Raw genomic sequence first — 27,310 nt, forward strand, 5'->3', positions numbered from 1 at the left:
ACACTAAGGTGCTTTCGCTTCACCTGCTACCAATTCTAAATCAAATACAGTGAAGCGCAACACTCCTATTATAAATGCATTTAAAAAAAAAAAAAAAAAAAAAGTCTGTGCGCATAAATTCTAAGCAACGCCAACAAAAAATAGTGCTCAGCTTAAAACTAGTACACCCCTTTTTAAGAGGAGGATTTTAATCAATATCTCAACACAACAATTTCCCAAATTTTTTACAAAACTGAGTTTCATAGAACATTTGTTTAGCTCATCACATGAAAATAAGGTAAATATTTCAAATATGCAAAAATGAATACCTGTAAACACAAACAAATACTACTATAGCTAGTATTTTGTAGGACCTCCATGATTTTTAAAGACAGCACCAAGTCTTCTAGGCATTTAACGAACAAGTTGGCGACATTGCAACAGCCATCTTTTTCCATCTTCATGAACGACCTTTTAGCGCCTAGATGTTGGATGGAGAGTGATGCTGCACTTGTCACTTCAGAATTCTCCATAGGTGATCGACTGGGTTCAGCTCAGGAGACATACTTGGCCACTGAATCACTTTCACCCTGTTCTTCAGAAATGCAACAGTGACCTTAGATGTGTGTTTTGGATCATTTGTCATGTTGGAAAGGCACACAATGACCAAGGGCACGGAGTGATGGAGGCATTTTCTCTTTTAATATAGAGCAGTACATCCGAATTCATACCATCAATGAAATTCAGCTGCCCAACATTAGCAGCACTCATGCAGCCCCACAGGAGGACACCACCACCACCAGGTTTCACTGTAGGCAACATGCATTTTTCTTTGTGCTCCTCACCTTTGCAACACCATACAGTTTTGAAGTCATAAGTTCCAAAAACATGCATCTTGGTCTCATCACTCCTGAGTAGAGTACCAATAGTCTTTCAGCAGGAGGCCCAGGCAAATTCTAGGCAGACTTTGTGCATGGACTTTCATGGACGACACCCATGCATGCCATTCCTATGCAGTGTAGGCCATATTGTTCAAGGGACACAATCACTCCAGTTGGGCTTTTTACTTCTTTAGCAAACTGCAATGAATTTGCATGGCTATTTTCTTCAACCTTTCTCATCAGTAGATGCCCCTGTCGAAGTGTTAAATTCAGTGGACGACCTGAACTTCTCGTAGATGGTTGCAGTTCCATTTTGTTAAATTTTTATATCTATTTTGCTACAGTATTCTGACTCATAAGTAAAGCTTTGCTGATCTTGTAGCCTTCATCTTTCTTGTGTAAAGAAATAACTTTCTCAGTTATTGTGACATTTCTCTTCCATGTGGTGACAGCTGTACTTCAGCAGGTTGGCTCACCTGCTCAAACCGCGGTCATTGTACATCAGCTCACGCAGTTGCGAATGGGTCCGCAGGTCGGGCGGACTCGATGTCAGGCAGCCCGCGGTCGCCTAATACAGAGGCAGAATGGGAATCTGCCTTTGTAAACAAGGCGGATCCCCATTCTGACAGGGGACACGTCAGATCTTTTCTCAGTGATCTGTCATGTTCCAGCTAGTTAGAACACACTTAACCCCTTGATCGCTCCCGGTGTTAACCCCTTCCCTGCCAGTATAATTTTTACATTGATCAGTGCATTTTTATAGCACTGATCAATGTAATGTCACTAGTCCCAAAAAAGTAATTTAGGGTCAGGTTTGTCCACCGCAATGTTGAAGTCCCACTGAAAAATGCAGATCGCCACCATAACCAGTAGAAATAAAAAAAAATAAAAAGAAGAAGGTTCCTAAATCGTTTGGAAGCCAATCTGACCATCTCCAGCTCTGTAGAGGACACGGCCGGCAATGGCTGTGAAATGAATGGGAAGTGATGTCACCCATAGACTTGCTATAGGGCTTCCGTTGTCCGTCCCCTCTGCACCTGCTTCTACAGTGAAGCCCGGCTGACAGCTCAGCGTGTGATCCGGTCAGAGCGGCTTCCAAAAAGGTATGTATACTCTTTCTTTACAGGGATAGAGATGTCTGCGTTAGATCTGGCGTCTATAGGTGCAGGGATTTTAGTTTTTCATGGACTTCCACTTTAAAGTGAAGTTCCAACCACAAAAAATAGGATTTTTATAACCGCTTACCTGCAAAATCCTTTTCTTTGAAGTACATCACGGGACACAGGGCCATAGTAATTACTATGTGGGTTATAGGCCACCTTCAGGTGATGGACACTGGCACACCCTAAACAGGAAGTGGTCTCCCTATATAACCCCTCCCACTACTGGGAGTACCTCAGTTTTTGTAGCAAAGCAATACACGTGTATACCAGAAAGAGGGGAGGGACCTCTGTTCCTTGATGTACTTCGACAAAAAGTATTGTACAGGTAAGCCATTATAAAAATCCTGTTTTCTTAATTGTACATCACGGGACAGAGAGCCATAGTAACTACTATGTGGGATGTCCAAGAGCAATGTCAACTGAGGGGAGGGAGACAACCAAAGTAGGGCAACATGAGATCAGAGGGCTTATACCGCTACCTGCAGCACACTGCACCCAAAAGGAAACATCCTCATGTCTTTACTGCCACCTGATAGACTCAAGACCAAGTTGCGGCCTTGCAGATTTGAGCCATGGAGGCCTACTACCCATGAAACCTGACACTACCTACCTTCGGTAGAAAGTTAGGATGAGGACACAATGCTACCACATCCTTGTGAATGATATGGCTCTTTACAAGAAAGAGCAGCCAACTGACACCATTCTTGCAGACGATATGGTTACCAGAACTAGTTTCCTTGTCAAAAAGGACCAAGAAAAGATGTTGCATCGGCTCAAAAAGGCAGTATCTGTAATGTCAACAGAACTGAATTCAAGTCCCAAGGGTTCAGGAGTGACCTAACCAGGGTCTTAGAATTTACTCTAGGCCAGCTTAATTTCTAACCTCATCTGTAGAAAGTCAAGGATTCTACCCATGACAGTTCCTGGGGTGCCAAACCCTGGATTCCTCCCAGGAGACATATGCCTTCCAGACTCTATAATATGCGATTCTGGAGGCCAGTCTCCTTGCATTAACCAAGGTAGATACCCCTGAACTTAACAGCCCACATTTCTTCAGAATGTGGGTCTCAATAGCAAGCCCATTAAATTTAGCGCTTTTAAAAGGTAGGATGGAATAGAGGACCTTGCTCCTTATGATACCAAGAAATCCTGGGCCACAAGAATCACCAACTTCCCTTCCTGCTTGATCCTGCAAAGAAGTCTTGGACGCAGGCAGAAATAGGAGGGAATGCATAAATCTGAAAACTGATTCCACAGGAACACCTAGGCATACACATGCTAGAGGATCCTTTGTTCTTGACACAAAAGTCGATTTCTTTGTTGAACCTGGAAGCAAAACAGATCTACGTCTGGGATCCCCCATCTTTGACATATTGACAGGAAGAAGTCTCTAGAATGTTAATGGGCAAGGTTGTTTCTGCTCTGGACCACTTTTCTTGGACAGTTGCCTCTTCCAGGATTGCTCCTCAACCTATAAAAGGTTGGTATATATTACCACTTCCAAAGTAACTGTAGGAAGGATGTTCCTCTTTGCAGATTTTTGGTTATTAACCATAAACTGAGGCTCCGGCACACCTTTGGAGTGAGACACATTGGGAAATCTAAAGCTTGGACCTTCTTGTTCCAAGCCGATAGGATACCAAACTGACCATAAGGAATGGCCCCGAATGAAGCCGCTATCTTTACCAACAACCTCATGAAAAGTTGAATAGATGGGATTCTTCTTTACTTTGACCACCTGAATCAGTTGCTTTATGGTGCTGATCTTTGCCTGGGGCAAGAATACCCTTTTCTGGGTGTATCTGATCATATTCAAATATTCTAGCCCCTTTCATGGTTTTAAAGGAAAATTTCTCTAGGTTGAGAATCCAACCTAGTTATTCCAGGTAGTTGAACATGGTGACCATACTTTGGTCTAAGCGGGTTACTGACTGGTCTATCAAGAGCAGATCGTCTAGGTAAGCTATAATCGTTATACCTTGGGCCCTTAATCTGGCTAGAGTGGCCAGAAGCTTTGTAAACACTCAAGGTGCAGTAGCTAGACCGAAAAGCGGAGCTACAAACTGAAAATTAAGATTTTCTACCTTGAAAAGTAGATATTACTGGTGAGCAGGGAAATGGGCACATGGAGATATGCATCCTTGATATCAATTGAAGCCAGAAGTTCTCCTCCTTGTAGGATGGAGATAACTGATTGGATGGACTCCATGCGAAAAAGACTAGATATTCAGGAACTGGTTTAGATCTTTGAGATCCATAATGGTTTTGACATCTCCATTTGGTTTTGGCACCGTGAAAAAAGGTTTGAACAAAATCCCAACCCCTGCTCTTTCATGCTCCACTATAATTTTTTCCCCAAAAAGATGGTCCAATGCTTGAAAGACTTTCTCCGGATCCTTAGGATCTGAGAAAACAAGGAGACGGGAACTCTTGGAACTCCAGTTTGTACCCTGGAGCTATTGAGGAAGTCACCCATATGTCTCGACATTCTTCCTGCCAGACACTTGAGAACTGCACATATATCTCCCCTACTCGAGCGAGGGTGCCTCCTCAAAAAGGAGGCTTTAGTAATTTGTAGGTTTACTCCCAAGACTTCTGTCCCAGGGTTTGACCCTGAGGATTACCTCTTGAATTTGATGGTGTAGGCAGTCGTGACTGCCTGGAGGCCAATGCCCCTGGCACTAGAGAAGGATCTTGTTAAAACGAAATATGTTTAATCCTTTTCTTAAATGGCAAAGGGGTACTTTTCCCACTAGAAATTCTTTGGATGCATTACCCAAATCATCCCCAAACAGCCGTTTCACTGCAAAAAGGAAGACTAGCCAGGAGCTTCTTGTATGGCGCTTAGCAAAGGCGTGAGGCCTGAAGGATCAAATCTAGTAACTATTGCAAACAAAGCTGCTAGTAGCTTGCCAGATCCCTTACCTGCTGAACAGGATAACCTCAAGCACCCGTTTAAAGAGGAAGTAAAGCCTCTGAGAAAAAAAAAATATAAATATTTACACCCTGCAAGACAACCGCCACTGCCATCTATCCCAGAGTGACATTCAGATATCCGGTGCTGTGCCGCAGCCGTGATAACGTCACTCCCGCACATTCGCGCTGGCACCACCACTAATGGCATGATTGCCGTTAGAAACAGCATGCTCAGTGCGCCGTAGACATAGGTGCCGCTATTTCTGCAAATATCTTCTAAACCTTTTAGGTTTGGGAGATTTCTTGCACCTACAGGTAAGCCTTAATCTAGTCTTGCCTGTAGGTTAAAGTGATTGTAATGGGTTTACACTTTAAGTGGTCTCTCAAGGATTGACCAATTACTGTCATCGCAGGCTCAAACCCTCAACCTGGCAGAGAAAAAAAAAAAGTGTTCAATAGGAATTCCAACTTTGCATCCGTTGGATCCCTAACCTTTTTGCACGTTGTCTGCCGGACAAATCTAACTTATTCACAGAGGATATAGCAGCGTCAATTGCTGATATCCCCACCTTTAGTGAATTTTCCCCCCATAGGATAGTGTGAAAAAACTTTAGGAGGAAAAAATGCTTATCTGGATGATCCCACTCAGATACAAAAAGCTTTTCCAGCAATGAATGGACAGGAATGGCATGCACAGCTTGAGGAGGCTTTAGCGAATCCAAACACTCATTTAAGGGTAGCATAAAACGTGGAGTGGACCATTCAGCAAGAAATTGCACCATCAATCTTAAGATTGAAACAGCTGATTCTCCCACATTTGACACTTCAGAAGAGGAGTCATCAGCCTCACCACAGTCCCCTGAGGGAATGCATCTTCTCCTTCCCCCAGTTCCTCAGTTTGAGGGTCCTGTGTAATGGAAGGGAATCGGTTGTATTTTGTCCCACACTGGGATGTGATTAAAGCTGCTAACCTTTTTTACAATCCTACCATGGCTGAGGAAAAATAACTCTTTAGTAATATAGATAGGGGCTGCCATGTTGAAAACAGTTGCAAACATTTCATGGCACCAATGCTCACTCTGACCAGCCACCCCTCAGGGGAGGATGCCATTGTAGATTTGAGTAGGCTTTCAGAGCTTGAGGAAGACCCTTTTTGGGGGCGTTTCAACCCCCCCTTCTGACCTTAGCCCGATGCACAAATGCAGAGGTACTACCAGAAGAAATGGCATCCACTGCTTGAGAAATAGTCCAGCAACTGCCGCTGCCATTAGCGCTCAGCCTAATGCTTTTAGTAAATGTGCCAAGGGAATGCCTGTGTCACCAACCTCTTACATGCCCCTTTTTGCTCTTGTGTCCCGTCGACATCCGCAGCCAGCAAAAATGGAGCTTTTAAAATAAACTCCCACACTGGACGTCGCAAGACACCAATGCTGCGCTAAGCCCCGCCCCCTTCCATCACATCGCGACCTCTCCTCTCTTTTCAAGAGGGTTTTCCTGCGCCAGCCTTACAATCCAGCGTGTGTGGATGTTGAGGAGACCTGTGACAAGCCACCATGCAGGGGCAGTGAAAAACAGCAGCATCGCTGATAGTTTTTGGCTTCCCCCTATCCAGGAAGAGGGGGAGAGCTTTGTCCAGGTGGGGGGTGTTTCGTGGAAGAAAATACCCTCAATCTTTACCGGATGTCTGAGCTGCTCACCAGAGGGAAGCCTGCTGCTTCTATGGCACAGTGTGATCTTTGGGGAAGCATGACAAGGTACGTTCTCTATACAGCTTCCAGTGGTGACGCTTAGGCATGACAACATTTACTTTTTTTAAAGGAGACATTTCATAAGAAAAGAAAAAAAATTCTTAGAAACCTCCACATAAAACTCTCCTGCCATAGGGATTTCTGTGGGAAAAACAAACAGATCCAATCTTGACCTCTCACGGTGGGCTCCGTTACAAAGTCTTCAGGAACCTGGTACCCCACACTCCTGGACCCGTAAAGCACCCTGCCAGTAAAAACGTTATGGCTGAAAACACCAAAGCTCTGGATCCCGGCTCCCTAAAAAGGGAAGCGTTATGGGCTAAACCTCGTTTCTTCTGCCACAAGGCCTGGGTACCATCCAATTCAGCCTAAAAAGACTTTGAAAAGGAACCGGCTGCATAGCTAGCCCCAGCAAGGATTGTTCCAGTGTAGCACAGCACATCTTTACTCGTGAGCAACACCTTAGACACTGGCGAAAAAAACTGAGGCACACCCAGTAATGGGAGGGGTTATATAGAGGCAACTTCCTGTTTAGGGTGTGCCAGTGTCCATCACCTGAAGGCAACCTATAACTCCCATAGTAATTACTATGGCTCTGTGTCCCGTGATGTACGATTAAGAAATTATTATTTTTAATCAATCTTGCTGTCACATTATGTAGATTTAGCATTGGTTTGTCTCACCAACAACGCCACTTTTCTTGATATTTTATTTTAAAAATGACCTTATATTGATGCTGCTAGGGCATTGCCATCTTACTTGTGGGCAGGAGAAGCCCACAAGCATAAACTTTCAGCATGCACTGCCTGCTCTTGTGCATGCGCAGTAAGCAGATCTAGGAGGCACAGGAAACTTCTCAGGCTGCCATCACAATGGCAGCGTTGTCGGAAGTTTGTCCCGTTGTTATGGCAACGTAGTCAGGAAAGAACACGATTTTTGCACACAGTCCTGCCCACTGATTCCTGGGAAATGATAACTCACATTTCCCAGGAGCACAGGCGAGGGAGGAAGTGATGCGGAGAGTCGGAGCTGGAAGTGGCAGATTAGGAGCCACCACCTAGCAACAGGGCACGTCTGGCAAGTAAAAAGAATGTTTTCACTCCAAATGTTTATTAATCAAGGACTAGGAAAATGTTAAAGCAGTGTTCCACCCTGAAAAATATTTTAAGTAATGCACTTTTATAAACCAGCTGTCTGCTGGACATCAGTTTGAATAATTAAGACTCACCTGTAGTTGAATTCTTGTTAATTAGGATTTTGTGGTCTAAAAGGAAAGCAAGACCCCTTTTACACTGAGCGCCAGTGGTAAAGCGGTGCTATTTGGCTATTCACTCCCCGCTAGCGGTCAAAAAGGAGTTAAATCAGCCCTCAAAACTCAGCAGCATTTTCCCGATTGCAGCTCTGCCCCATTGATTTCAAGCTCTTTATAATATCTCTATATCTTAAAATTGATGCACTGACTTTTTATATTGCATTATAATAGGAGTGTTGCGGTTCACTGTGTTTGATTTTAAAGCGGAGGTCCACCCTAAAGTGGACCTTCCGCTGATTGGAATCCTCCCCCCCTCCGGCGCCACAATTGGCACCTTTCAGGGGGGAGGGGGGTGCAGATACCTGTACAGTACAGGTATCTGCACCCACTTCCGGCGTAGAAGGTACGCCCCTTTCCGCAGAATCTACGCCCCTTTCCGAAAGTCCCCCGCTGCCTGCTGGGAAACACACGGATCCCAGAGACAGCGGGGCCCATCCTTATTGCACAGCACGACTCGCGCATGCGCAGTAGGGAACCGGGAAATGAAGCCGAAAGGCGGAACTCCCGGCGGACTCCCGCTTTAAGAGGATCAGAGGGCCTTGCTTGTACAAGCTCTACATTGTGAGAAGGCACAATCCCAACTGAGAAAAATTAATCAATACTGCCAAACATCTAGGGATGCATTCAGCCAAAGCAAAAGCATTTACATGCAAGAGAAAAAAAATAATAATTGACAACCTATTTGGGGGAATTTCACCACCTACCGAGAAGAGCGTTCTTTTCTTTAAGGGATTCTAAAGCTGCTTTCGATGTAGCCAAGTTTTTCTGCAGCGTTTCAACTTGTTCTTCAAAGCTGGCTTGAAAATTGATAATCTCCTGCAAACAACAAATTGCAATTGCACTCTGAATATAAAGCCTAAACATTCAATAGTCACATTTTTCTAGCTACTTGACACAGATGATTAAAAAAAAAAAAAAAAAAAAAAGCTGCAGCCACTGCAGTGCTGATAGTGTAGCCTGCATTAAAAGGTTGACAGCTAGCTCATATTGGCAGTCACAAAAATATCACTATTGGTTCTCTCTTAACCTGGCCGTAAATAGATCAAAATCCAGCTGTTTCAGCAGGGAACGAACAAATTTTAATCCATCCATGGGCAGGCTTATTGTACTCTCCATCGACTTCTGTACAACCAGCCTGTCTTTCTGCTTGATCAGTGACACCAGTTATAGCCGGCCAACACTGATCATTGCATTTTTATGGTGGGAAACTCTCCACTGCCAAAATAAAGCCTCTCCATGGGAGGGATTCCCTCATTCACAATGAGTGTTGATGGGGAAATTTAAACTTTGCTAAACCAGCTGTTTGAAGGAGAAAAATAAATAAAAAACACACCATGTATGGCGTCATGTCACTGCAGTTTATTAGTCAATGGGACGGTTCACAACAGTGCTTTCACACTGAGGCGATGCGCTGGCAGGACAGCAAGAACAGCAAGCAGCATCTTTGGAGATGTGTATACACTGCTCCTGCCCATTGAAATGAATGGGCAGTGGCGCTCTGCGGGTGCAAAACCATTGTAAAGATCGTGTAAGCATATCATGTTTGCCATTAACAAAAAATTTAAAAAAATTCCCTTTACAATCACTTTCCCACATGCTGCAGAATTTTTCCAAAAAGGTACCTCAACACATTTACACATCACAACTGATGTTGGTTTTTAGGGCACTATATGTTGCACATCACATTGCAAAATGTTAAGATCACGCAACATATCCTCTAAAAAACAAAAAAGGTTAAAACACACACACACACACACACACACACACACACCTTATTCTTTGCATCCAGTTTATTTTTCGCTTCCATTAGTTCTATGCACAAGTTGTCAATTTTTCTCTTCGAGCTATCATCAGAAAACTAGGAGGAAAAAAAAACATAGAATTACTTCTCAAGTTCATGCGATTTCATGATTCATAACTTTTCATGGGGGATTAGGGGCCGACTCAGCAGATTTAACAAGGCTACAGAAAGAGCACAATTCTGAAACGTCTACAAAACAACAGTTTAAATATTATTTCTTGAAATTAAAGGAAAAAAATAAATAAAAAAAAAAATGAAGATTCTGGGTGTGAAACCCAAAGCCACTTGGTTTCAGCTCCCCATGCACCTCCTATGTCCAAGTAACCCTGTGTCTATTGGGGCACAGGATGATCGAGAACCCAAGTCTGATCTGTACTAATCTGACTCCTGTACAACCAACTCTGGGCACTGCATGGGTTAACTGCTCGCTTTTGTCTAGGACAGGAGAATGGAGATTTACTTACCCAATTCTCTGATCCTCAGCACAAGACTGAACCAGCACCCTCGCATTCTTGAATTGTGGAATGTTCCTGATGTCATAAAGCCCAGAGTAGGCTCCATAGATGAGAACAGTCCACTGCTAGACAGTGGGACAATGGATCAGGCAAATATAAGCTTTCTCCTCACCCCTAGGCAAAATAAGCAGTTGACCCATGCAGTGCGGGCACAGCCTCACTGGATGGGGGAAAACATTTTTTTGCCTTGGGCTTTAACATTGACTACATCACCAGCTCCTCTAGAGACTAGAAAGTGCAGAGGCTCACAGATGCATCCTGGGAAGGAAACCTCACTTCCCTTCCTGGAGGAAATCCAAACACTGAAAGCGCTTGCAAGATATCTGGTAGATATTTTGCTCTTTACGCAGAGGTTTAGTGTTACATGGGCGGAGGGGGCGAACTTCCAGAGTAATGGTAGATTGAACCATCCCAACCCTTGTCTACATCCCAGATGTCTAGTCTGCCCATAAAAGCTTCTAATCATACCAAGACCGGGTGGGACGGGAGAGATGCACTTTTGCTGCTTCTAAAAGCAATCCAGCAGCTCAAAGTATATAACCACGCAAAGTCAGATGCGTTAGAGGGACGCTAGTTTTTTTTTTTTCCCACTTTTACAACTAGGACCCCAGGAGGTTTACATAATGTGCAAGTATGTACTGTATGTCAGCTCATTATGGCAGAAATCCCAGTCATACCAGTCCTCCAGCATGGAGCCGTCACCACTCCAGTTGGTTCTGGACGCTTCCATCTTTGCCTGGTCTTCCGCATTTACTCGCTCGGGCTGCTTGAATGGCTAGCTAGAAATTACATCAATCCTATGTACACGGAGTCACTTCATTGCGACAGTGCGGGTGCTGTAAATGTGACCTGTTCATGTGCAGCTCAGATTATATTACCGCTGACCACTAGGGTTCCCTTTGGTTACTAAAACCTTGCCATCAGCAGTTTGATTTTTTTTTTACATCAATTTCACTTTAGAATTGTGTTAGTGAATCCATGCCACAAATGTGAGTGAAAATTAACCAATTCAATAAGCAGCAGGTCTTACATTTTTTTTTATCTCTATAGCTCTATATCTCTATTTTTTTTTTAGCACAGTCATAACTACACCTATATCAATTTCACTTTAGATCTACAGTACATGTCAGGAAATTACTATATTACTATAAAATGTATTAACTTGAAATACACAAGCTCATTGCGCCCCTGATTTCTTGTTTTGCCTTGTCTGAGTGCCTAGGTACCTTCTCACATTAATCTCTTTTTAGATCTGAACTGAATTCTAATACTCCCCTAAGATTTCACACCAACTAGTGGTTAGGCCTCAACACGTGGACAGCACTGAAGGACGACTGATCAACATTTCCTATTGAAACGCAAAAGTTAATTAGGAAATCCAACACAAACAGTTGCTTCCAGGTTTCCAAGCAGAAGCTGTGAAAGTTTTAGCAGCTCTGGATAATTGTCCTAATTAGCCTTTTAGATTATATATAAGCCATGGTCAATCAACTGTATTGATAGAGACATCTCAGTTTTTCCATCCAGCCTACTCAAGATCTGAGGTTTAAATAAATGAAAGTATGTAATTCAGCCCAAGCACAGTGCAAAGCCAACTACTGCACCTAACAGTCAATAGTATGTGGAATACTCAAAAGGTAGAATGTGAACACAGAGAAACTGAAGGGTCATAATGGCTACCAAGCCTCTTAGTTCCAACTGTCATGGGACAATTAAAAATGCACCTTAGTTTTTAGGAGGTCGTTGGCTTTATTCAAGTCAGCCATCTGTCTTTCTAAAGATGCAATGTTTGCGCTGAGTGAAGTCTTCTCTCTCATAGCATTTACTAGTTTTAGCTCAGTCTTCTTGAACTCTTCTTCCAAAGCTTGAAGTTTCTTGTCTTGCTCAGCACGTGCTTTTAAAAGGCCACGAATCTAAAAGAAAAAAAAAAAAAAAAAAAAAAGTCTGGAACCATACAGAATCCTAAAGCAAAAACTAAGTATTTATGTAAAAGCACTTTAAAAATCATTCATGAATGCACCACTTTCAAATCTGTTGAATCTTTCAAGTTATCAAAATGTTATATTATCAATATGTTATATTATCAATATGCCATAGATTTATGTATTCCTTCAGCACAAGTGGGATGTGATGAAAGCAGTGCTACTCTCCGATGAAAAGCAATTTAATCATTCCCTCACATGACAATTCTATAAGGTGCTACTTTCATTCTTTGGCAAAAATCAGGTGAACAGGGTGCATCTACCACCTTCTTCTGGAAGTGGAACTCCCAGACTGTTATACACGCTCCCATTCCATCTATCCCCCCCTTGCTGCAAATTTGGGTAAGCTTTACAAACTGCTATGCCCCATGTGCAATTGCATACTGAGCAGCTCAACTCCATCTGATGCATGTTAGGTTTTGACCAAGGGCCCCCATTTTCAAAAGCAGCAGTATAGCCAAACTGTTGCTAACATACATGAGTTCCAAACAGAACGCTGCGGCATCCATTAGACCAGTGTTTCTCAACTTCAGGCCTCAAGGCACACCAACATGTCATGTTTTCAGGCTTGCCATTATTTTGCACAGGTGATTTGATCAGTTTCACTGCCTTAGTAATTACCAAAGCCGTTTCATCTGAGGGAAATCCTGAAAACATGACCTGTTGGGGCGCCTTGAGGACTGGAGTTGAGAAACACTGCATTAGACAGTTGTGTCTGCTCACAATATAAATAGGGGCTTAAGAGTAACCTTTTGCAAGATGTTCCAAGCATACTTGCACTGTGCTAGTACATGGTTAACCGGTTCCCGACCAGCGCACGCCGATGTACGTCGGCAGAATGGCACAGGCAGGCATATTGGCGTACAGGTATGTCCAATCTCTAATGCCGCTCCCTGCCATCGCGAGCACGCTGCCGGCGGCACACTCGCATGCTGGTCGGGACCCCCATGAGTCCATGTCACAGGTCCCGCGGACTTGATCGCCGCGGGCATACCCACGATAGTCTCACGGGGTGGCTGAATGAGGAAATGCCGTTGCAAACAGCATTTCCCCATTCTGCCTAGCAACTAGTGATGCTGATCTCTGGTCCGTGTTATTGGAGCAGAGATCAGTGTTCACTAAATTAAAGCCCAGCCCTCAACAGTTAGTAACACACCCCTAGGAACACTTAACCCCGACACTGCCACCCACTGGTTAACCCCTTCACTGCCAGTGTCATTTACACAGGAATCACTGCATTTATATAGCTTATATATAAAATAAAAATAAATCGCTGATCGCCATTACTAGTAAAAAAAAAAAAAATAATAATAAAAATGCCATAAAACGCTATAACTTTTGCACAAACCAATCAATAGTCGCTTATTGCGATTTTTTTTAACAAATATATGTAGAAGAATACGTATCGGCCTAAACTGAGGGAAAATTTTTTTATATATATATTTTTGGGGGATATTTATTATAACAAAAAGTAAAATATTTGTTTTTGTTTTTAAAATTGTCGTTCTTCGTTTATAGCGCAAAAAATAAAAACCGCAGGGGTGATCAAATACCACCAAAAGAAAGCTCTATTTGTGGGAAAAAAAGGGCGTAAATTTGGTTTGGGAGTCACGTCGCATGACCGCGCAATTGTCAGTTAATGCGACGCAGTGCTGAATCACAAAAAGTGGTCTGGTCTTTGACCAGCAAAATGGTCCGGGGCTGAAGTGGTTAAACTATTGTTAAGGAATCTAATGTGCATAATGATAATCAGAAAATGTCTATTTGCTTATGTGTATACATGTTCCTATGCTCCTTATGTAATATACAGATTGACTTTTCTGTTCAGAGTTAAGATGGCGTCTATACCCTACATGCCCCGCGTTAGAAGAATTCATTTGAGAGAAGAAAACCAGCTTCAACCGAACTTCAAGCATCAAGTTTCTCCTTTCTCTTGTATTGTAACCAATAAGATGTACCTATTAGACTGACATAGCAATGACGTATCTTTCTGTATAAAATATTGACACCGCCCACCAATAAATCAGAAGTTGGAAGTAGCCTGAGCTGAACGTATCTCAGAGAGTGTTTACTTCTAATGTGCATGCACATTTATACATTTTAATTAGAAATAGCAGCAGATAAGAACTACAAATTAGTTCTTGGTTATCTATTACAACTGGCGCCCGTGTGTGGGGCTTCAATCGAAGGGAGACCGCATTCCAGGACTGAATGGCTGGCCAGATCAGAGAAGGGGGTTAAGCGCGCAGCCCTAACAGTAGGGTAAGCATATTTATCCTTACCATTTGTACGACTTCTCTGGTCGGGCCCGTTGATTTTGTCTTGTTGGCTCCTTTCGATTGTTCAAAGAGGCAGGTAACTTATTTCTCGCCTGGAGCTGTTTTAACGAACCTGCTAATGGTTTTCTGCTGACTATTATCTGTTCAGTGTCTGTCATTCTGAAGGACTGCAAATTTAGCAGACTGAAAGTGCAGCTGCAGGCGTGTGTCCAACCTCACCCCTGGATTCTACCTCTAGTGGTGGAATTCTGCAGGCATTTATAGACGGGGTTACTCGAGGTTGGCTGTGTAGGACCTCTGAGGGTTAATCTCAAACTGTGAATTAGGGCAGTTTGAAAGAAGGCTTGCGGAAGTGGCAGTCTTGCAAAACGTCTATAAATGTTCTGCTCGTGTGTGATTTTCCTGAGGGTTAATCTCAAACTGAATTTGGGCAGTTTGAAAGAAGGCTAGCTGGAATTTGGCAGTCTTGTGACTCAGGTGAGCTTTTCCCGAGAGCTATCTTTGCAGTTAAGAGTTTTAGGTGTCATGTCCTGTACTGTGTGTATTTGTCCATTACTGTTTGCCATACACGAAGAGGGTGACTGTGAGAAGGTGGCTACCTGGAGATTCAGTTGGGCCATAAGCCACTGCTCCACACCACCTCTGACGTGCTAGTTTTGACCCTCGAAGAGAACAGACAGACAGACAGACAGAGAGAGAGAGAGAGAGAGAGATGCTAGAATGTGATATTAGAAGAGGAGAGAAGATGTTGCAAGAAGCAGAGGAATGGCATGTGCTGATAAGAGAACAAAGGGGCGCTCTGTGTGATAATGGCTTATTGGATGTGGCAGAAGCATGGTTCAGGACGGCAAGGACATTGCAAAGAGGGTTGGATAGAAGAGGAAATCAAGAAAGATGCAAATTGTACTATGTATGTGTATCACAGAGTTGATAATGTGGCTGTACCGCCCCCATATACAAAAAACTGGAACGAAGGAGGAGAGGGACAACCCTGCCAGCCGCCTAACGCCCACTCCCTTCTCACCACCCCACCACCCCAACCCGAGCACAACCCACTGTGACCACTCCCAGGCGGCCATCTTGGTACACCCAAGCCCTCGCTTCAGGCACAGCCCAGTGCACTTCCTGCCGGCAGCCATCTTGGTACACCCAATAGGCCCAGCAATGGCATATAACCAGTTCTTCCCATTTTTAAACCAGGATGGTTCCTACCACACACCCGTCTTCCCTAATATGGAAGCACTACCTTCACAGGCCGGCTATGTTAATGATGAAGAAGCGTCCGAGTGGGAAGAACAACAGGCAGCAAGGCCACCTGCTGGTTTAACCCCTAATCCGGCTCCGGACTCACAGTTCCGAGAGGATCTCAAACATATGCCGACAACCATGAGAAACAGTGCCCATTCTCAGCCCCCGCCCCAACACCAGTCTCGGTTACCAGAAGGGGCACTGGTGATTTATGTCGCTTTTACCCCATCACTAGCAGCAACCTTAGTGACAAGTCTGCTTGACCCAGAGAAACAGCCAATGCCCTTCTACCGCAGGATAGTGCAGATACAAGAAACTTATTAAGCTGCCTGGAGAGACTTGATCAGCCTATGCCAAATTAAAGCAGGACATGTCTTTTGGCCAGTTATGCAGGCGGCCCTACTATGATGTCTGCCTGACAAGTGCCACTTCTTACACCTCAGGCTTTGAGTTCTGTGCACAACTCTGCGACTGGGAAAAGGAGAAATTGGCAGATCAGACCACCACAATCCAAGATAACGGGGAGTCTGTGGAGAAGTATCATGCTAGACTCATACAGGCCTTTGATGATCTAGGCTTCTCCCTCTATGAAAAGACACACACACACACACACACGTTATCTGCTTTTGTCTCAGGACTCAGACAGGATATCAGAAAAAGCCTGATGGTGGCCCGCCCTGAATATCGCTCAATGAAAATGTCCAATTTACTGTTGGTGGCCAGAGGGATAGAAAACCAAAAAGGAAAAAAACCAACGCCCCTTATGGTAACACAAGACGAAGACCCCGCCTACACTCGTCCACCACCACTGCCCAATACCAGGGAAAAGATCATCTGTTACAACTGTGAGAAGCAGGGTCACATCAGAAGAGTACGCAGAGTCCCAAGACATCTGAGACAAGACAGGGATCCCCGCGAAGGGCAACGTGGACATGAACCTCCACCACCACACCCCAACTCACGCTAGGAAATGGGCAAACCCGTGTCACCCCTTATGACCGTGTCCTCAAATGAGACTGGGGGACCCCTAGCAAAGGTCACGTTACCTATACAAGGAAAACCTACCACTTTTCTCATTGACATGAGTGCAGCCAGGAGTGTGTTGAGGGCTGAGGACCTGCCTGATAATTCTTTCCTTTCCACTATTGATGTTTCCTGCGTGGGAGTGGATGGGGTGCCCCGCTCCAGTCCACTCACTGAGCCTCTCCAAGTGGGGACATTTCCTGATTTGCTTGCCAGATTTGTGGTGTCCTCTACATGTCCCTTGAATCTACAAGGAGCTGATGTGCTGTCCAGACTACAGGCGTCAATCATTTTCACACCTATAGGGGGGGTGAAGTTACATACTCCCCTATCCTTGGAAGACTCATCTGCTTTGTATTCTCTGCCTCTCCTGATGACACTTTATGGAGCAATAACTCCAAGTTCAATGCCAAAAGTACTTGACAGAATTCCTGCGTGTCTATGGTCCACAGGCCCGGAAGACATTGGTCACATAAAAGTGCCACCAGTTTCAGTCAAGCTCAAAGAGGGCGCATCATTGCCCCGGAAACCACAATACCCACTTAAGTTGGCTCAATCAGAAGCTATCTCGAAACATGTAGCTGCCTTGGTCCAGAATGGGGCCTTGATCCTCTGTACCTCACCATGTAATACACCTCTTTTTCCTGTCAAGAAGAAAACACCTAAGGGAGAACCTGACAGATACAGGATGGTGCAGGATCTGGGAGCAATTAACGAAGTCACAGTGTTGGACACCCCAATTGTGCCAAATCCACATACCTTATTATCAGCTGTACCTCCAATGGCCGAGTACTTCACTGTGGTGGACCTGGCAAATGCATTCTACAGTGTACCCCTGCATCCTTCCTGCAGGTACCTCTTTGCCTTCTCCCACGAAAAGAAACAGTATACCTGGGCAGTTATGCCAAAAGGGGCACAGAACTCTCCAAGCTAGTTTGCAAACGCTATGGCTATCATCCTTGACACATAACAAGAGGATCACCTAGAAGTGACTCTCCTCCAATATGTTGATGACCTTCTCCACTGTGCAGCTGACTTACCCACTGTTGAAGTCACCTCAGAAAGCCAGTTGGGCTATCTTGCCACACAGGGTTGCAAAGCCTCAAAGCCAAATTGCAGTGGTGCTCAACATCTGTAATTCTTCTTGGACACTGTCTTGTCCCATGGGACAAGACACCTCACTGAAGACAGGGTGTAAGCAATCTCCGACATTCCACTGCCACAAGGCCAGAAGCCCCTTTATTCCTTCCTTGGACTAATTTCCTATTGCAGAGCATGGATTCTAGAAGGCTCCCTACTGATGCAAGCTTTGTATGATACCCTGGAAGCAGACCCCTTCCAGATGTCTCCTGAAGCAATATCCAACTTTGAGGCCTTCAAGCACACCATCTTTGGTGCTAGGGCTCCCAGACTATGACAAAACGTTCAAGCCCTTTGTATCCTAACATCTGGGACATGCTACAGGTGTATTCGCCCAATCACACGGCATCTGCCTACGCCCTATAGGATATTATTCCTGTCGGCTGGATGCGATAGCAAGAGGAGGCCCATCGTGTCTGAGCTGTCTTTGCTGCACAAGCCTTGTTTGACAAAACTTTGGACTTGGCTCTCGGACTCTGCCTCGTTCTGCTTGCTCCCCATGACATTGCTCCCATACTCCACCAAGATCCAGCCGAAACATCTGTCCATTGCCAGACACTTGAGAATCCTGTGTTCCTACCCTCTAGACAGCATTACTCTATTACGTTGTCAAACACTGAAACCTACCACCCTTCTTCCACTTCTCGAGGGAGGTAAGGAGGAGGAGTCGAGTCTTGACTTGTCACCCCATGACTGCATCAAACTAATGCTGCTGGAAACCACGCATATCCCCACCATGAGTGAAATACCCCTGCAGGATCCAGGTCACCACTGAAAACTCTGTTCTCCAAACTGAAACCTTACTGCCGGTGATGTCTGCACAGGTGGCAGAGCTGCAAGCACTTACTACAGCATCTAAATTGGCAGAGGGAAAAAGAGCCAACATTCATACGGACTCAAGATATGCTTTCAGCGTTGCCCATGATTTTGGTGTTATCTGGAAGGACAGAGGGTTCCTGATGGCTGCAGGAACACCTGTGAAACATAGCTCAGCCATCAAGGACTTGATGGACGCCCTGCTTCTCCCGACCCAAGTGACTAGTCTAAAAGTAAAGCACACGACAAACAACTCGAAGGAAGCTCGAGGCAATCTAGACGATTCAGCTGCCAAACAGACAGCCAGTGGTCCACGGGAAGTGGACAGCAGGGTGGTAGAAGAAGACCACTCCATGCTTATCCTACGGACTCTCCCAGTGGACAGAGTTTATCTGAAATAATTACAGGAAGCAGCAAGTCCGGATGAGAAGGAAAGCTGGAAAACGGAGAGGAGCAACTCTCAGAGATGGACTATTCGAGTGCAACAAGAAGCCTTGTCTACCCAGGAGTATGTACCCAGCTATGGTGCAATGGGCAAATGGAGCTGCCCACTTGACAAAGACTCTTATGAACTTATGAGTTACTTCATTGACCAACAACTTCTGCAGATCATGCACTATCTGCAACAAATGTAACCCAGAATGTACAGAAAAGGCACAGAAGAAGCACCTGGCAAAAGCTCTATACCCCTTCCAGAGGATACAAATTGATCACTCCCAAATGCCAAAGGAGTGAATGATTCGAATAAGCCCTAGTGGAGGCGGACATGATTGCCAGGACCACAGCTAAGGAACTACTGAGTGAGATAGTATGTAGATTTGAGGTCCCAGAGGTGATAGAGAGCGATCAGGCCCAGCCTTCACAGCAACCCTTACAAAAGATTAGGGCAGCACTGGGGGTTCAGTTGGCTCTACACACCCCTTACCACCCTCAAAGTAGCGGGAAGGTAGAAAGGATAAAAGGGACACTAAAAAAACAGGATGTTAAAGATGGCCCAAAAGACTAACATGAGTCGGCCAGACAGTTGGCCCATTGCCCTGTTCAGTGTCAGACACACACCCCGGGGGAAATATGCCCTAACCCCTTATAAAATTTAGTTTGGTTCAGCCCCAGACTTTGCTGTTACTTTCCACAACAGTTACAGTTGCAATCTGATGTGTTGACTAATTATGTAACAGCATTATCACGAGAATTAACCCAAATGCATGTCCAGGCGTTTTCTTCCATTCCAGATCCTGAATTAGATACAGGAACACACCAACTACTGCCTGGAGATTGGGGGCTGGTAAAGAAATTTGTGAGAAAACATTCTCTTGAACCCAGATATGATGGTCCATTCCAAGTTTTGCTGACCACAGCCAACTCAGTCGAATTGGCCGGGAAGAACACCTGAATACACGCTTCCCACTGCAAGAAAGCTCCACCCCCGAGGACAAGATCCCACCCACTTCATGACAACCATGCTGCATATCCTTTTTCTGTTTGGTCTAGGTGGGAGGCCCAAGAGATGGTCATCACAAAAAAAATGATAACATAATCACATTTTGGTATAACTCTTCAGGTACACATGTGACCACCTTTACCTTTGATTACTGTGACATAGTACCTTGTCCGTTTGACTCTTTCATGGCAATGCCATAGGTACAGTGACATCCCTGATGGTAAGGATATATATGTGTGTTTTACAGACAGTTACTGGGGACAGAATTGTGGTTCCTGGGAGGGACAGTGGGTTGGAACACAGGACCAGATTAGAGGGTATCTGGACCGGTGAATGTGCCCTTGAAAAGGTCATTATGCCCCTCCATATCCTAGCAGAAGATACTCCTGATACATACACTGACCCAGCACACAGTCAGAGGAGGAAGTGAGCAGCCCTCTCCGGAAGCTTTGACCCTCATGTATACATAGATGCTATAGGAGTTCCAAGGGGGGTCCCTGATGAATTCAAATCCAGGGATCAGGTAAAAGTTGGTTTTAAGTCTTTGATCCCCATAATAACTGTGAACAAGAATGTAGATTGGATCAATTACATATACTATAACCAACAAAGATTAGTGAATTACACTAAAGATGCCCTCCAGGGAATTGCTGACCAGTTAGCCCCCCCTTCCCACATGACATTCCAGAACCGGATGGCCTTAGACATGGTGTTAGCTGAGAAAGGAGGTGTCTGTAAAATCATAGAAAAAAAAAACGGGAATCTGTTACACCTACATTTCTCCACCAAGAAGAAGAGGACCCTCTTATGGAGGATGACAAACCCTTCACTCCTCTACAGTCACTCCCTGTCCATAATCTCACAATCCTCTAGGGTTATAGGGATAGATAGCACCCGATTGCCCTTCTCCAGCTGTATCGAGGGGGGTAGTGAACTAGTTGCTGCCTAACTCTATATACAGCTTAAAAAGTTGCTGAGGAGAATGGGCCAGGTGAGGAGGACCTTTAGATGAGGGACAGAAGAAAATAGCCATTTTGGGGGGGACTGTTAAGGAATCTAATGTGCATAATGATAATCAGAAAATGTCTATTTGCTTATGTGTATACATGTTCCTATGCTCCTTACTTATTATGTAATATACAGATTGACTTTTCCGTTCAGAGTTAAGATGGCGTCTATACCCTACATCCCCCGCGTTAGAAGAATTCATTTGAGAGAAGAAAACCAGCTTCAACCGAACTTCAAGCATCAAGTTTCTCCTTTCTCTTGTATTGTAACCAATAAGATGTACCTATTAGACTGACATAGCAATGACGTATCTTTCTGTATAAAATATTGACACCGCCCACCAATAAATCAGAAGTTGGAAGTAGCCTGAGCTGAACGTATCTCAGTGTTTACTTCTAATGTGCATGCACATTTATACTTTTTAATTAGAAATAGCAGCAGATAACCAAGAACTAATTTGTAGTTCTTATCTATTACACTATGATCTTCAAAAAGATAAAAATATCTCCCCTGGAATAACTGCGACACACACGTACAACCCTTTTGGAGAAGATTGGTAGAAGTGTGCATCATTAGACTGATATCTTGGCGATCTGGGGACATTAGAATATAAGAATGTTAGAGGAATTAGGAGCTTAGAAAAAGTGTAGATTACACAGGTAGTGAGGGGGAAACCATCACACAAACATGGAAAATCAGTTTGCCAAAGGAGAGAGACCACAGCAAAAAAACAGGTTCTGAACCTTCACAACTATCTATAATTAACTGAAAACTTCTATCAATCTGTGCACTCCCTACAACGCTATCCCAATCACTGCAATGACCGTTCAACTGTACCGAACGTCAGGCATTCTGTGTCATTGACAGCAGAAGCAAGATAGTTTTAGTGTACCTTGGAATGGCTTAGGCAGTTTTTTTGGGGGGGGGGGGGGGGGGGGGATTTCCTATGGCACTCGCCAATAATGTTCTGTGATGGAAATAAAAGCTGCAACATTTGTTTGAGATTTCAATTTGCTCATTTAAAGAAATAAAGTGTAAAATCTGCATTTATAAAATATTACCACCATAGTCTGCACATTCAAGTCGCCTGCATACGATTTCTCTAGGAAAGTCTTGTGCATCTCTTGAACAATCATTTGGAATATGCCATATGCAACGTTTCTGTGGTTGCACATAGTACACCAATGTTCTAGACTCCCTCATAACTAGAGGGCATTCAAACGTCTTTTTTAATTGGTCAACCCATTCTCACAAAAACTGGACAATAGAATAACCCTCTGACCTCACCTCTTTTTCCAGAGCATCCAGTTTCTTCCTTTCTCTCAAGAAATCTTTATCTTTTTCAGGTTTTTGTCTCAAGTTTGGCTACAAAAACATAATTCTGATTAGTATCTTGGAATAGAAAAAGTCCACACACACACACACACAAAAAATTAGATTTAAATCAGGCAGGGAAAATACACAGGGATTTAAGTTGCCAGGGTTTAACATTCGTGTACAAGAGGCTTAAAAGTGGTTGTAAACTCTTCCATTTACTGTATAAATTAACTGGTCTCCAGTGATTAGCATAACTGAATGTTCAGAAAAAGTGGGTGAGGGAGCTGAAATCAAACTCTGCAGAGCTCAGGGAGGAGAACTCTGACAGGTGATTGGAGGGAAGGGACACACCCCCTCCACACAGGAACAGGCTGTCAAATCAGCTTAAGGTCACTTCTCGTCACCATTTTTCTCTTGGCATCGGGGAAAATATGTCAGAAGGGACTCATCCAGATAGAGGAATGAAAACGCAGACAAAATATACTTTGTTCTTAACGGAGACAGGTACACACTGGAGAGGGATGTTTTGTCATATTTCACGTCTGAGGTTTACAACGACTTTAAAATCATTACAGCTAGATTATGTGCAGCTAAATAAAGCCGATTAAACACGCAAAAGGCAGCTGGATGAAACAAAAATGAAGTGGGTGCCTGCAGGACCACCTTTTAAATCCTGTTCTGGCAGTGCTTTTCCTGTATTGGGGGAGATTGGGGGGGGGGGGGAGTAAGCTTCAGAAAGAGCCAGTGTCACTATGGTGTAAACATAACTTGAGAGAAGGATAAGCTTGGAATTAACATCTAAAAAGACAAAACCCTCCATGCAGGATGAGAAGCTTCTCAATAGAGAAAAAAAAAAATGTCCATCTAAGGACACTAGAAAAAAACAGGATAGCTGGGAGTGGGAGGATGTTAAATGGGGGATTATCCAATGTTTTTGCAAGGGTCAATCGATAACTGCATACAACCATTGTAATGATTTCAATAAGCCTGTGTCCTGTACCGATCAGGAAATACTTTTTTCAAACCTAAAGCTGGGTACACAATTTTTTTTCCCCATTCAACCAGCAGGCTGAAAAACAAAATAAACCAACTCAGACGCCTGCAACTGTGATGTGGATGCAGGGATCTCCCCTGCTGTGCTATTGTATTCTGACAGGGAAGACTCGCTACGCTCAGAATACATTGATCAGTGCTACAGTCATTGGCTGCAGTGGATGATCCAGCAGGACCGTTCAACAGAAGCTGGTCTAACGATTGCCTTCTGTTAAACAGAAGGCTACACAGATAGCAATGTGGCTGGTTTGTGCCAAGTCAGCAGAATTTTGCTATGTGTGTACCCAGCTTAAGAGTAAACAAGTTTCCAGCGTTGCATCCAAGCAGCTGCAGATTTATAGATCGTATAGCACAGGTTTACGTTGCTATTGGGGAACTTCAATTTGCACCAATTTTGCACAATTGTTTGTCATTTGATAAAGATGTACTCTCTCTTTAGTATTTTGTTTTGTGGGTTTCCTCCCCTAGGTCCTCTTTTGGCCCTGGGACTGACCCTGAGGTTTACCTCTTGAACCCGATGGTGGAGGCCGTCGTGACTGCCTGGAGGCTGATGCCCCTAGCACTGGAGGAGAAGCATGCTTAAAAGAAAAATGCTTAAACTTCTTAAAACGGTAAAAAAAAAAAACTTTTCCCATTAGAAATTCTTTGGATATACTTATCCAGAGCGTCTCCAAATAACAGTTGACCATGAAATGGGAAACTGACCAAGAGTTTTTTTGCACGGTGCTTCGGCTCACCAATTTTTCCAACCATAAGATTCTACACACATGTACCAGCCCTGGCATGAGTCGTGAGGCCCGGAGCACAGAATCTTTCATAGTCTACTGTAAAACAACGCTTCTGATATCCCGGCCAAATCCTGGGCCTGCTGATCAGGAATAACCTGGAGTACCTCTATAAACTGGTCCTTTAAGGACTGAGATACTCCGATCGCTGCCAGTGCAGGCTGAACGACTGAACCTGCGAGCGAAATAGTTTTAAAGAGGAATTCCCACTTATCTGTTGGATCCTTTAGCATAAGAGCATTTTCTACTGGACAAGTCAGGTTTTTGTTTACAGAGGATACAGCTGCGTCAATTGCTGGAATTCCCCATTTCTTATAGAACCCTTCCTCCATAGGATAAAGTATTGAAAACTTTTGGAGGGAAAAACTTTATCTGGGTACTCCCACTCAGAATACATAAGCTTTTTTTTAGCCATGAATGGATAGGAAAAGCATGAACAGATTGTGGAGGCTTTAGGGAACCCAAACCAGAAGTGACTGCGTTATTGGCAGTAAAAAATGGAATTAAGTAATGTCCTTTTCCAGGAGTCTTTCAGGACAGCCACCTTAGAGAGACACTGGCTCCTCCACTCTTAGGAAACACCGCCTTCATTTTCATGATTTAAGCCTCCTCCTCCCTTCGTTCCTCAGTTCTTCCAGAGTACCTCCGGTCAACTGGGGAGACAAGAACACGTCAAACAAACAAACTTTTAAGTCTTACCTGACGGTCTCATGTAATGAGTTCCCGATGATCTGCAAAAAACTTGGGTGGGAACCGGTGCTGTCCTGAAAGACTCCTGGAAAAGGACATTACCGTACGTAATTCCATTTTTCCCCAATCGTCTTTCAGGACAGCCACCTTAGAGAGGATAAGCGAGTATATTACCTTAGGGTGGGACTACTGCCTGCAGCACTTTGCGACCAAAGGCCTGGTCTTTGGCTGACAGAAGATCCAGTCTATAATGTCTCACAAACGTAGAAAAACTGGACCACGTTGCAGCTCTACAGATTTGTTCCGGAGATGCACCAGCCCACTCTGCCTGAGAAGTTGCCACTGCCCTGGTTGAGTGTGCTCTAATCCCGGCTGGAGGGTCTAGCCCCCCTGCCACGTACGCCTGCTCAATGGCTAACCTTAACCATCTAGCTATTGTACGTCTAGAGGCTTTGGAACCCTTCCTGGCCCCTGAAAACAAAACAAAAAGTGAATCAGCTTTTCTGAACTGACTTGTGCAGTCTAAATAATAAAGAACACATCTTCTAACATCTAGTCTGTGAAATATGTGTTCCTGTTCTCTAACTGGATTTGAACAAAACGTAGGTAGCACAATCTCCTGTATTCTATGGAAACTGGAGGCTACCTTAGGTAAAAACGCCGGATCCGTCTCAAAAACCAAACGATCCGGAAAAACTTGAAAAAAAGGAGCCCTAACAGAAAGGGCTTCGAGTTCACTTACTCTCCTTGCTGTAGTGATCGCCACCAAAAACACCGTTTTGAGAGTGATCAGTTTTAATGAGCAAGATTCTAACGGCTCAAAGGGTTCCCCTGTGAGAACCTGTAAAACTAAGGAAAGATCCCAAACTGGGAAGGGGGAGCTTGAAACCGGTCTCTGCCTACCTAGGGCCCTGAAGAACCTTACTATCCAAGGGTCTGATGCTAGATGTTTCTCCAAAAACACGCTTAAAGCGGAAACCTGACCCTTCAGTGTTCCAAGTGCTAACCCTTTATCCGCCCCTGCCTGTAAGAACTCTAGAACAGCTACAGGGCTGTGCACGTTGAAGGAACCCTCTGAACACCAGCTGTTAAACTGCCTCCATACTTTTAAGTAAATGGACTGGGTTTCCTTTTTCCTACAGTTTAGAAGAGTGGCTACCAACCGGTCTGAGAAGCCTTTGGCTTTCAGCAATTCTTCTTCAGAAGCCACGCTGCCAGGTTCCACCGTCCTACCTGGGGACAGAAAACCGGGCCCTGAGACAGGAGATCCTCCCGCGCTGGGAGAATCCAGGGGGGTTCTACAGACAGGCCCTTCAAGATGGAGAACCACGGCCTCCTGGGCCAGTGAGGTGCAATTAGAATAAGGGTAGTGTTCTCCACTTGAAACTTCCTTATTACTGCTGGAATCAGCACGGGAGGGGGGAAGGCATAGCACCTGGAGAAACCCCAACTCTGTGCTAGTGCGTCCACCCCCAAAGCCCCGTCTCTTCTGTTTATGGAGAAGAAAGTAGCTACCTTGGCGTTTTCCCTCGCTGCAAAAAGATCTATTGAAGGAATCCCCCACCTCTGGGTGATCATTTCGAATATTTCCTGTTTGAGAACCCAATTGCCTTCTCTCAGTGTTTTCCTGCTGAGGAAATCTGCCACCTGATTTTGTTCTCCTTTCAAGTGGATTGCTGAAAGGGACAGGATATTTGCTTCGGCCCATCTGAGGATGGCCTCCGCAAGGGCCCATAAGGATTTGCTCCTGGTGCCCCCCTGCCTGTTGATGTAAGCTACCACCGAGGAATTGTCCGACCTTATTTTTACATGATTCCCCCGGAGCTCTTTCTGAAAGGTCCTGAGAGCTAGATCTACTGCCCTCAGCTCCCTCCAATTCGAGGATCTCCTCGAGTCCCTCTTCTCCCAAGTACCCTGTATTAGTCGGGAGTCTAGGTGCGCCCCCCAACCTGAGCTGCTCGCATCGGTTGTAACCACCCTGGAGGTTGGCAAAACCCACTCTAGGCCTTGGGACAAATTTGCTCCCTTTCTCCACCACCAGAGGGACCTCTTCACCTGGCTTGGAATCAGAACCAGAGAATCCAGAGACTCCTGGCTGTGATCCCAAACTTTCAGAATGAATAATTGCAGAGGGCGGTAATGTAATCCCGCCCACTGAACCGCTGGAAGAGCGGATGTCAGCAACCCTAGCGCCGACATGATCTTCCTTATGG

The 27,310-nt window shown here is 44.5% G+C and overlaps 1 protein-coding gene across 1 annotated transcript in view; it reads right to left on the reverse strand.

Annotated features, from left to right (window-relative positions):
- The window catches only part of LOC143964329 (uncharacterized), a 113,402-nt gene that overhangs the window by 56,349 nt on the left and 29,743 nt on the right, over positions 1–27,310 (reverse strand). Inside the window, exons 4-7 of the mRNA XM_077474026.1 lie at positions 22,540–22,617; positions 12,040–12,228; positions 9,771–9,857; positions 8,704–8,815 (exon numbers count right to left, since the gene is read on the reverse strand). Coding sequence (XP_077330152.1) covers positions 8,704–8,815; positions 9,771–9,857; positions 12,040–12,228; positions 22,540–22,617 — 466 coding nt within the window. The remainder of the gene's footprint in view (positions 1–8,703; positions 8,816–9,770; positions 9,858–12,039; positions 12,229–22,539; positions 22,618–27,310) is intronic.

This window comes from Lithobates pipiens, unplaced genomic scaffold, assembly GCF_037356315.1.
Source record: "Lithobates pipiens isolate NorthernLeopardFrog02 unplaced genomic scaffold, aLitPip1_a1.2 Scaffold_8, whole genome shotgun sequence".
Lineage (NCBI taxonomy): Eukaryota > Metazoa > Chordata > Amphibia > Anura > Ranidae > Lithobates > Lithobates pipiens.